Source organism: Pleurodeles waltl, chromosome 9, assembly GCF_031143425.1.
Source record: "Pleurodeles waltl isolate 20211129_DDA chromosome 9, aPleWal1.hap1.20221129, whole genome shotgun sequence".
NCBI classification, from domain to species: Eukaryota; Metazoa; Chordata; class Amphibia; order Caudata; family Salamandridae; genus Pleurodeles; species Pleurodeles waltl.
The window spans coordinates 1,126,160,210-1,126,173,095 of NC_090448.1; the positions used below are offsets into that span (position 1 = coordinate 1,126,160,210).

General features: G+C 41.3%; 1 protein-coding gene across 4 annotated transcripts in view; it reads right to left on the reverse strand.

Annotated features, from left to right (window-relative positions):
• ZFYVE26 (zinc finger FYVE-type containing 26) overlaps positions 1–12,886 on the reverse strand; it is a 449,330-nt gene that overhangs the window by 196,284 nt on the left and 240,160 nt on the right. For 3 of the 4 annotated variants that reach the window (XM_069208874.1, XM_069208871.1, XM_069208873.1), the window contains exon 26: positions 2,908–3,006. The exons of the other annotated variant lie outside the window; for it this stretch is intronic. In XM_069208874.1, the coding sequence (XP_069064975.1) occupies positions 2,908–3,006 (99 nt within the window). The remainder of the gene's footprint in view (positions 1–2,907; positions 3,007–12,886) is intronic. 4 annotated transcript variants of the gene reach the window in all.

Sequence of the window (12,886 nt, forward strand, 5' to 3'; positions counted from 1 at the left end):
GATGGAGACTGTGGCAAAGGTTGGTTCAGCAGTTCTTTAAAGTGCTCCACCCATCTTTGTTGTTAGCCTTCATTACCCGTGATTGACTTCCTTGCTTTGTCTTTAACAGGTCTTTCAAGCTTGCTGCTGAAAGATGGAGAGCCTTGTAAATACATGTAGGACCTGGATACAGCTGAAGGCTGAATTACTTCCAAGCCAGACTTGCATTTTGTGAAGATCAGGACCCTTGTCTCAGCATTGTCACCTTTCTCAAGCGTGTGCACTCATTTCTAAATCTCCACAAGCATGCAGTGGATACAAAGGTGCTAAGCGCAGCTTCTTTTCTTCAGATTGTTAAAATGATATGAACTGCAAAGGCTGGCCTCTACCACACATTTCTGCAAGGCGAACTGTAAACTATGTTTATATACCAACTATGTGTTCATTCTGGCAGGTGTTATGCAGCCACATTTCTTGTCAATGATTTAATATGTTATTGTTACTTCATCTCTATTAAAAATATTTTAGCAACAAGGATTTCTGGCATTATTGTGAGGTCCTCAAAGTCTCTAACATCATATCTAGGTTTAACCTAGACAGTTAACAACTGGAATATCTGAAGGACCCCACCGACTGAACACAGACTTGTTTCCATTCTGGCCATATAGGGTCCTGGCAAGAAAGACCTGAAAATCCACTGCAGAGTTTTTCAGTTGGTATCTGGTGTGCAGAAACAGTTGGGGGATGCATACTTTAAGGATGTTTTTGTTGGGGCTATAATATGTTTCCCATCCGTAAAATTATTAGATGAGATATCACACAGTACGTATGCAGAGAAAGTAAGCTTTTTTGTTATTATAGCCCTTGTTTGAACAAGGCATAGCTCCCCATTCTTAAGGAATTTTAGTGGCATTCCCTAAGCCATCTTGTAAAAAGTCCACAAATTCAGCAGAATACTAAATTGACTCAGCAGCTACTAACAGAAAACTTTCTGCAGCTGATCACTTGGAGGTAGTGCTTAATTTGAGCAGGTGGGGCCCATCAGCACCCGTATTCTGGGGACAGTACTTCTTTTTCAGCAGCATTTGCTCCAAATCAAAAGAAAGGAAAGACACAAAACGGAAATAGAAGGAAGAAGACAAAGACGGGAAAAACACTGACAAAGAGAGAAAGCAGGGATGACAAAATTAGATAATGAAATAGGGAGTGCCTTGTGGTGAAATAAAGAGGAATGAGCTTTGGAATTAGCACTATCCACAGGATTTGGAGCACAACTTTGGACCGCATCACTGATTCACTTACAAATTAAGCACTGCTTGGAGGGCTTCTAATCAAGGTATTCTATCACAGGACTATTAACAAAAGCATCACTTGTACTGCAGGAGTCCTAAGTTTAAAAAAAGAACCAAAAAGCACTGCACAGCCATTAAAAAACAAGTGAAGTCCATAATTTAAATGTGCCTTAAAAAAATAACAGAGTAAGGTAGGAATTATATATTAATCAATGCGCTTAAGGCGACATGATCCACTTGTATGTTGGTTTATTGAACATCATCCATTTGCAAGCTGATTAACTAAGAGAAATAGATAATTCCTAAACTGACGTATTTCCAACTGTAGTATGTAAATATGCTTTACAATTGATTGAAACTACTGGATAACGATGATACATTCCAGAAAGCAGGGACAGGTAATCACATTATGCTCCTATCCTTGTGTGTAAAAGCCAGATGTTAAATCACTGCCTTGAGAAGAAAGTGTTTTATACTCCAGACGATGGCAACATACTTAATATTCCCAAGTAAAAATCTACCATTCAAACAGTGGATTATCTTAGATTTCCTGATAATTTCAAGATAGTTGTGGTGTATTTTCTTGTGGAGTATTAATTCAAGATGATCTATATGAAATAAATATCTTTGAGACTATGTTTTGTTCACTGCAGAAAACAATTAGCATGAGTTTCTTTGCTACTGTTGGTCAGAAGAACCAAATGGGTTATGTACTGAGTTTAGATTTCCTAGAGCAAATATCACCTCCAAAGGACGCAGACTATCCACAGAATTGTTGATTGGGCAAGGGAACTGTTTTAAAGAAATTATGCTATAGAACCTTCAGCCACAACGTTTCATTGGTGGTATAAATGGTTTAACACAGCATATTACTTCCATGCAGTCCTGACAACTAAACAGACATATCCCAGCAAGAGTGAACGCATTTTTATATGAATGAGACATAGAGGCAAGAACTAATCCTCCCTTGAATTATGTAATTTATTTATATGATATATATATTTATTGCTGATCTGAAGTCACAATAAGGTTATTTTTATGGCTGATTCCAGTTTATTGTGCTTGATATTTAGTTTTTCGCAGCCTTAGATACTACACAAGTTTGAGATGATGTGGCTGGAGAATTGAGTTGGTGTTTCCTGGTGCCAATTTGCTGTGTTTCATCCTGAGAATTGGATGACATTTCTGGAAATCAGCAGAAGAACCAGGCTAAGATGCAGTGGCTAGAGGTCATTATTGTGGTTATTTAGACACCACATATGTTTTGGAGTTTATTTCTCTTTTTGCTTTTCCAAAGGCTGGTGGGAATTCTTGCCTTTATGACAAGTGGTTTGTTTAGTCGATGGGTTGTTTTATGTAATAAAGTGAGCAGAACAAAATATACTGCTTGCCTCCATGTTCTTTATCAAATAAAAATGTGTCTTCTCTCCAGCTAGAAAATACTGCACTCTTCAAAATTTGCACCACAGATGATGAATTCTACAGCCAATGGCAAACAAAATATTTGCATTAAGTTACGTTGAAAGCAAACAAAATTCAAACTATTTATGTGGCATGCAATGGTGAGAACAGATACAAAAATGACAGCTAGTGACAGTGTGCAACTGGTTGTCACTGCAAATGTCTCCTTCCTTACCAGGGAAAGAGAGGGATGAGTGTTCTGAAGTTGATGCTATGGACAAGGTCTCGGACTCGGTTGCCTGACTAAGGCTTTCTGGGAGACGACTCTCAGAATCTAGGTAAAAATAGCAGATAAAACACATGGATCATGCAGTCATCTGCTAGAAGGAAGAGGAATACAAATCAGAAAGCAATAAGCAGAGGTTAGTATTAAAATGAGTATGCATAAGTGACAAAACAAGGATGTTATTATTCCTGCACAGTGTACAATAACAAAAGTCAACACAACTGCAAAGGCTCACTTTAAAAGGGAAGGAAGCCTGCAGACTTAATTACTTTAGCAATGATTTCTGCCCATAATTTACCACTTCACAGCACAGGATGCCCTAATTAGTGGCGAGAGGATGACTAAAAGCACCAGAAAAGGAAATATGCAACCTGCCTCTCAAATATGCCTGTTCCTTTTTATGTCAATCTTCCTTTCAGCAACCTGAATCAGCACCAGAGCCAGGCTATCAAACATTGGAACACACAAGCAGATACACGATTAACCAATATTCCCTGCCTTAAAACCTAGATTAGTATTACATATTGCGCCATTCAAGGAAATAAGACTTTTTTGTGGGTTCATTCCCACTTTTTGTCCCTCATTTTGACCACAAGGCACTGGTATAATGACTCTATAATGCCCTGAGGTCTGCTAATTAGGACCCTGAAAAAGGTGGCCTACCCCCACTGGCATAACTTGAGTTACTTGTAATTCCTTAATATAGAGTACCAGGAGTACCTAGGGCTAATGAGTTAAAGTGACTCTTGTTGACTGCACAACACTAGTTGTGCCACTAAGAGTGTGACAAGGCAAAAAAGTGTGACTCCCACCCTTCCACTGCTGACAGGCAGAGCAGTTTAAACTGCTAACTAAACTTTACCATTTCAAGCCATGGCAAATGCCTATTCTCCCTTTTTAATACTTGTAAATTACCCCTAAAGCAGGCTTACTGAGCCTTAAAGGCAGGGTGCATTATATTAAGGAGTTGGACCTGTAGTTTCATGTTTTGAACAGTAGAAACCAACAATTAAATTTTTACTGTTAGATGGCAAGTAGTCCCTCGGTGCAGAATTATAGGCTGACATCTCAGCCCTGATTACTTCTGAATGGGACCATAAAGTTGGTACTTGAAGGTATCAAAAGAATAAGTGCATTAAATCTAAATTAATGGTTAAATCAGACTGGTGGGAAAGGTGGAAGTAAGTTGCCACTTTCTTGCCCAAGGTTTCCAATGCCTGTTTCGGTTTCACACAAATGTCTGTCCTAAAGACAGTTGCTGGCCTCCTGAAGAGAAGTGGTAACGACCCCCAGGAAAGTCTGCAAAGGATCTAGCAGGGGAGGAAATGTTATCCCCTCCTCGTAGGAAAAGCCACACAGGGTGTAAGCCCTAAAGGCGTGCTTCAAAGGTGAAGCTGCCCTTGAAGAGCAAATGGCAAGGACACAAGAGGAGTTGTTCCTCTCTTTAGGTAGACAGAAGGGTGTGCGGGACAGTGAGGAGAAAACACTTCCCAGACCGGTTTTCTAATGGCCATGTAGCCTAGAGGTAGCCACACTCGTAGGGTGAGCTAACAAGCCCCACACAAAGAGAGGAATTCAGCCACCTTGGGATTGGGCAGAATCGAGCACTCTGGGATAGCTAGATGCCACATTTCACAGAAAGTTATCAGGCAGAAGGGGTTCAAGCAGCCCATTGACTAGCGACTGAAACCTCCCCGAATGGCACATTCTGGCTAACCGATGGCCCCCAGAACTCAGATCTCGGATCATACCTGGATTGGTGAAGAGGACTGAAGAAAGACTGTCCTGCTGACCTTGGACCTGGCAAAGAAGAGTATGCATTGAAGCTGGACTATACCTACTGATCCTTTTGCTAAGAAGATAGGAGTTTGCCTGTGGTGTCCTGGTTGTGGAGAAGTCATCCTCCAAGCCCAGCCAGAAGCAGAGACTTCAAGGGTCAGTTGACTGACTTCTCATTCATAGTACAGGGCAACAAAAGCTGAGGAATCCTGCCAGGGCGTATTGGTTACCCCGATAGCCAGATCGTCGCTCACAGTGGCAATGTAGACTGGAAGACTGAGTCCCAACACACACAAGTTACACTGGAGTCTGCTGGACCCAGGATGGTCGTCTGACTACAGTTTGGTTGCCCAGAAGGAGACCTATAACCAGAAGAGAGGAACTGCTGGTTTTGTTATGTACAGAGACTAGAAGTCCAGGGGGTGACTGGACTTCTGCTGAACCAAGGAGCACTGTGAGGAACATCGATTCTTGTGGCCAACATTGCTCCATCAGGACCGAGAAATAGCTTCAGGAAGTCTCCAGTGACCTCACAGAATTATCAGCATCTTTTATCATCTTCAGCATCTTTTATCACTTGCATCAGGACTGCTCCATCAGAGTCAATGGCAAGTTGTGATTAACACTGGAACTGGACTGAAGTCTGCGTCTTCTTGGATGTAACTGTTCTTTGGGACTTTGTCAGTTCTCCAAATCTGCTCCCTCCCGGAGTGGGTCACTCAAATACCTGAAAATGACCACATTCACCTCTGGCAAAAGTTTTGCTGAAACAGCTTCTAAGTAAATTTGCCAATGCCTGTTCACGTTAAAGTAAAGGGTTGTGATTTACTGTTTCTTCAAGTAATTCTATCTCCAGAAAGCTCTGGAAGATCTTTTCGTTCAGGGGTCTACACATTTATAAAATACAGTCTATTTTTATAAATTGATGTCAGATTTCTTAAGAGCCATGTTTGTTTTGTGTCCCGTTGCTTTGGTGCTGATTAAACAACTTACACTTGCTCCTTTGTTGAAGCCTCATTGCTCAAAGCCACAGCTACCCAGGGTTGAATTGAGGTTTGAAAAAGAAAACTGACTGGACCCATGACTGGTCTATGAGTTTATTACACAATGAAATCTCACAACCATACCATTTTATAAACCACATTTCCTCACATGCCACATAAAACAAATGTGTGTCAATTATAACTATGTATAGCACCAAATCGTATCTATTCCTTCCTATGGGATATCAACTTGTTCTGAATCTTCCACCATGCTTTCCAGTTAGCAATGCTTGACTAATAAAGGCTATGGGAAAATGCCCATTTTGCAAAGTCATTTTCTGCAAAGTCTATTGATTACTTACTCTCACCCAACTAAAGTGGAATCTATGAGCGAAGTGAGTAAAAAAAGATGAGTTTTTGAGCTAATAGCGAAAGCAACCAAAGTAAAAGAAAAGATACACTATAAGAAGAACATGGATCTTAGAATGCCTGTTTAAGGCACAGATGAAAGACCACCAACATTTAATAGTCAACTTGCAAAAGGTAAGGGTGAGAAACACAACAGCATAATTTTGATTATAAATCAAGAGAGCCAGTTGAATATAGCACACTGTGGATACACGTTAGATCTTTCTATTTTATACTGAATGCCAGAGAAACATTAGGATCACTTGGAGCTTACAATTAGTTAAAATATTTGTAAATATACATTTGGACAATTATATATTTTAAATGTGGACTTTATATTATTGAGGAGTTGGCTATGGAGGTTTTATTACTTTTAAGAGTTTTTGAGGTCTGCTGCATCCTTCAGTATTACTGCAAGAAGCAAAAAGGGAAAAACAACAGATGATATGCAGAGTACAAAGAACAGTATAGTCCCCGACAAGGTTCAGTGCTTTAATTTGGGGAACATAACCCACTATTTCAGGAAAAGCTTGAAGACAAAGGTTTTTAGATGCCTCATAAAAGAAACAAAGGCAGCCACGTCTGAGATGAACTGAGAAAGTAACCATGGGTTCATCAGACGAATACTATGTATACCAGATAGCCAGTCTTACATTTTATTCTAGTCTCACTGGACAGCCAGTGTAAGACTTTCAATACAGTAGAGATGTAGTGCCATCTTTAGTAGCAGAGTTTGCCTGTGAAGTGTACAGCAGCTTTCTGTGACACAAGTGATGATTCTGGTACACCAGTTACAACCGGCTTACAAAAGTACAGCAACTAAATAACAAGACTATGTGCTACACATCTCAGGTGAGTGGGGAATAGCAAGTGTTTGATCTTTGTAAGTGAACATAGGTTGTAACTGTCAACTTGGGTTTTGCTGCTGAATTGTTCTTTGAGAAAGTGGGTGAAGTCTAGGATAAACCTAGTAGATTTAATGGGAAGAAAATGAAGGGGGGAGATAACTTGAACTTCTAGTTGGACAATGAGAGCAGAATCAATTTTTTTTTCATCTGTGGTTGTGATGAGTAGGAACTCTGTTATTTTGTGGCTTTAACATCAGAAAGTTGTGGGCCATACACATTTGAAGCTTTAGCAAACAGGAATGAAGGCTGATAATGCTAATGATCATAGTGTTTTCAAATTAAGTTGTGGGTCGACCACATGTTAATGTCTGGACAGACCATCCCACTCAAGTAAAGAACTCAGCGGCTCAAGCTAAAAAAATATGGATGTTAGCATCCATCTCTGAGGCACACTTCATGACATCATTTTAATTTCCATTGTAAGCTTTCTAGCTTTTACCAGCTAATGATTGGATAGCATATGAAGCAACTCAGTACTAGGCACTGGAAGTTCAAGCCATGCTCCAAAATCAACATAAGTCTCTGGTGAATGTTTGACATGATGCAGTGAAGTTCAACTTTTTCAGCCAAGATGCAATAAACATCATATAGTATTCTTAAAATGGCTAAAGAAATGCTGTTAGCTGGTTGGAGGTACGTCTTTCAAATGTTTAACTAGCCATAGAAAGTTTGATACAGGCCTAAATTCTGCTAACAATATACATTCAGTGGGAGTTAGGTCCACTCATTTCAACCACTGGCTTTCTGCAGTTTATTTCAGTTAGTGGCTTAGGAATAGGTTGATCACATCACGGCTCAGACCAGTGGAATATTCATCTTTCATACAATGCCATGTAGTGCCACCAGCTGTCAAGGTGTATCCTTCTCCCTCCATTGGGGTGCTTGCATTGAACTGAATGAGGCACTCCTTTACAACTGTAACTATTCCTTCATTTTTTACGACTGTCTAGGTCTCAGGATTCTGAGGTTTATTGTGATCAAAATCTGGGAGTGGTCACTAAGACTTCTAGCTAAATATTTGGTCTCACTAAGGGCCTCATAATGAGTCTGGCGGTCTTCGGACCGCCAGACCCACGTTGGCGGTCAAACAGCTGTGGTTGTGGCAGTCCGACCGCCACATTATGACTATGGTGGAGCTGCCACAGTCCGACCGACACCGCCAGGCAGCCGCCAGTCGGCAGCCAGGCGCTCCTGGTGGTTGTAATCTGCCAGGGCAGCCCTGCCGTGGGGATTAAGAATCCCCATACCGCCAGCCTTTTCGTGGCTGTTACACTGCCATGGAAAGACTGGCGGAATGGGGGTGTCGGGGGGCACCTGGGGGTAAAGGAATGCACGACAGGTGGTGCTTCACCCGCCGCACAGCCACATTGGTGCCGGCTCCATTAGGAGCTGGCGTCAATGTTAAGGCCCTGTGGCGAACTCTTAATAGGGCCGGCGGTGTTCAGGCCGCACAGGTGGCCTGATGAAGAAATGAGTTTGGCGGGTGGCCTCCACCGCCTGCCAATCTTGTAATGAGGCCCTAAATCTCTTTAGTGAGCCACTAGTAGCGAAAAAATAATCCAGTCTGGAATGCATGGAGTTTGCCCCTGAGTAAAATGAGTATCCCCTATCTCCATGTATTGCAGAGGCCTAATGCCTGTGTGAAGTCTTCCAGCTTTCCCCTAGTTGCCTCCCACTCTGGCTGGTTGCTGACCCCCATCTTTTATTGTATCTAATACCAAATTAAAGTCACACCCCAGACCACCATCCCTGGAGGGGCCTCCGGTAGTATTGTGCTCACTTTTCTTAGCACAGCCGTCTGAAGCCCTGGGAGGGCCTATACATTTAACAGCAATATATTCTCACCGTCCAATTCTCCAGAATCACTGTATAGCATCCTTGTGCATCTGTCCAAGTGTGTTTATCATGAAAATGGAGTGCCTTCCTGATCAATGTTATTACTCGGCATGAGCCTGAAGTGTACTGCGCCCATCCTCCTAGTCTATATCTTCCCCTCTCCATGCTACAATGTTGCTCATCCATCAAGTGAGTATCTAGTAAATGCACCACATCTGGTTTTTGTCTATGGGCGCTCTGTGGATCAGGCTTTGCTTTACCTTATTGCCCAGGCCACTGACATGCCATGATAACATTGTTAAAGATTATGGGTGTGTCATGGTGGATATAGACGGTGTGTAACAATCTGGGTGTGGAACTCCCTGTGTAACATTCTGAGTATACGTCTTAATTTCCTGTGTGGCTTGATGCATTGAAAACCCCATAAACTAACCCCCCTGCCTACCTTACCATATGGTGATTTCTTAACCAACCAACCTCCCAAATTACGGTATAAGTAAACCCCAAATCTAAACAATAACAAGCATCTTATGCAATTGCCACTAGGATGTGGCTGGCGGTCTCTCATGCCCAACGTGCTTGGTTTCGCACTTATTTTAGGCAGTTCCAATGTCCTGGCTCTACATTTAGGCAGCTCCTCTGAAACATAGCCCTGAGGCCAATTCCAAGCCTGTCCAGCTGCTTTTTTTCTCTCCCCTCTCCTATCCCCAAATGTTCTGATGTAATGGGTGTTACCACCCGCAGTTGATCCTCCTCTGTTTCATGCTACGTATCTGTATGTTATGTGCCACTGCCGTCTCCATATAGCGCAAGGGGCCGCCACCTGTTGTCTGAGGATGTCTGTGTGCTAATTTAGCTCCTTAACCATCTGTTCCTGTGCAGTTTTCATTTGTGCCTTGGTAGGTGAAGATGCACCCTTCTTCCCCTTGTTGTTCCATCTCCTCGAGAGTACAGGCTTCCATCTCTCCTTCTTTTTCTCTTTCGGTGAAGGCCTCGACCATAGATCTCGACTCTCCAGCCATGTCCAGAAATCTTGCATATTATACAAGAAGTGTGCCTTTCCTTGTAGTTCCACAGTTTCACTGGATATATATGTGAATATTTAAGATCCAACTGGTGAAGCACTATCTTAACAGGCACAAATGCTCCACGTTGACATTAACCTAAATCTGTATAATTTGGATACAGATGAATCGTTTTCATCAATGAACAACTGGCCACGCTTTCTAGCAGTCTGAAGAATAAGGTCTCCATCTCCAAAGTTCAACAGTCGTATTATGATCGGCCTAGGGTGAGCTCCGAGTTGTGAGGCAAAAGAGGGGACCCCATGGTCACTTTCCAGTGAGAAAAATCTAGATGGCTGGCCTTTCAGGACAGTTTGTGCAAGTCAGTATTCCACAAACAGTTCAATATTATGTCCTTCTGATTTTTCCGCCACTCCCACTAATCTCACATTGTGTCATCTTGACTGACCTTCTGCATCTTCCAGCCTGTCCACTAAATGCTTCATCCCCCTCTCCAAGTCCACGCATTTCCTAAGGTCCATGACCTGGGGCAAAGTTGCACTTAGTTTATCCTCTGATTCTTTTACTCAGTCTGTCAATTTTCAGTAGTCAACTCTCAACAGTCCCATTTCGCTCTCCACCATTGCTATTTGAGACTCCAGGGATGTTTTAGTGTCTTTAATCGCTTGGAGGATGGTTGCTTTATACATCGTCAGAAAGTCAGTACCTTTTCCTGATCCAGCTGCTTTCGCGACCCCTACCTCTCCCGCCAGTGGGGAACTCTTCCTGGTGCGTGGCGGTATCAAATTGTTAGTCAATGTGTTCACCTTTCACACATCTCCTTCAGGTAGAAAATGCTCATGAGGAGGAAGTGTCAATTGTGTCTTTAATTCACAAAAGTTGTTTCCCTCTCAGTCTCTTATCAGTTCTCAGCACCTTTCGCCCAGATTGGTTTCTCCCACCTCTATCCAATCCAGGCGAACAATTATTTTTCCAGGTACTTCTTCTCTCTCCCCTCCTCAGTGTGCCCAGCGAGTGGTCAAACCGGGTTCATGTGTTCTGGGTGAAGAGGAGTGGATGAAAAAGATGGGGGGGTGGGGGGAGCTTGAAGCAGCCGACTCTCTGAGCTGTGTCACCGACAACTCCTTGTTGGTGATGGTCCTTCCATCATCTACTGCGCCATATGTCTTTAAATGACTAAAAAGGATGACTCACTCTGTTTCTGGTCCGACAATTTGGGACTATTTGGGACTATCTCCTACAGTATCCAAGAAATCTAGGAATTACCATGGACTCCAAGCTACTGATGAATGTCCAAGTGGATAGGTTAGCTAGATGAAGCTTCATTACTATGAACACTCTGCAACTCATCTTCCCCCATCTAGGATTTCCACAAAAAGCCCAAGGCACTATCTCTCTTGTACTTTCTAAACTTGATCAAGCCAAAGGCCTCTACCACAAATCATCTTTATAAACTACCAAAAAGACCACAAAGGATTGAGAACTCTTCTGCCAGACTACTCCTACTTATAAAGCCCCAAGCCCACACCTCCCCTGCCTTAAGGGCCCTACATTGGTTACTGGATGCCAGAGGATCCACTTTCAAGCTTCTTTGTATTACCCACAAAGCAATACAAGGAACAGGATCACTTTTCATCAGGAATAAAATAATCAAATAAATACAACAAAGGAACTTCTGCTCCAGATTGGCATCTCGCCTTAAAACTCCAGCATACAAAACACGGGTAGTACATCTTTCTCTGATCAAACAGCCAAACTATGGAATTCACTACCCCCAAACATAAGATTCACGGATAACTATCTTATCTTTAGAAGACTACTCATGAGCTTGCTCTTTCTTACATGATCACCATAATCAAAACACAAATTAACAGCAAAGGCCTTTGTATATAAACATGTATAATCTGATTATATCTATGTAGATATGTGCACTTCTTTGAACAAATATGTATGCTACTAATGGTTTACAATATATAGATATTCTGATCGGTCTTCTTATCAAATGTATATATCACTCTGGGTTAAAATATATATATCTTTTTATGCCTAACATGTATAAAATTCACTGCATACTTTACATACAAGTTTGATTACACAATTATGGGTAACTATTTTATGTTATCTGTCATAATTTGTGATAGTTATATAGGTTATTTGATTATATGATTATGGGTCTCTGTTTTATTTTTATTTTCTATCAAAATGAGTAAATATAATTATAACAATTGTATGTATGAGTGCTTCACTATTAACAAAATTGAAATATTGGGAATATATTAAAAAATACATAAAAGCATACAATTTAAATAAATATATGCATACAAATTACATAAAAATAAGCTTTATGTACAGCAAGACTTTAAAGTCAGAGTTTCTAATTATTTATCCATATATGCACAAATGGGACTTTATATAATACAACTATATATCTCTCTATTATTTTCCATATACATGTATACCTTCCTATGTAATTATGTATCAATATATTTGTTACTTTACTCCTACTGACTCCTCCCAAATCTCAGTGTGCCACTATACTCTCCCTAATAACCCTTCTAAACTCTTCCTTCCTCTATCTCTCCTTTGATTGACCCCAAACCTCATTTTACTACGATGATCTCCAAAAAAAACTTTCTAGACTCTTCCATCCTCTACAATTCCTTTGACTAATTCCAAACCTTATTTTGCTACTATGGTCTCTAAAATAACACTTTCTAGACACCAGTATCCCTCCTTCACCTATTCAATCTAGCTAACAGATTCACATGTTAACCATTTGAACTTACAACTTAGATTTCCCTATATTAATCCATCTCTAATCCACTTTGGGTTCTGTAAAAGAGTACCACTCACAGAAAAGCGCATCAACGCCTCGTCAGGGCTAGTAAGCGCTATATAATGAAAATGTCACTTACCCAGTGTACATCTGTTCGTGGCATTAGTCGCTGCAGATTCACATGTTTGGCACAGTCCGCTGCCTGGTGTTGGG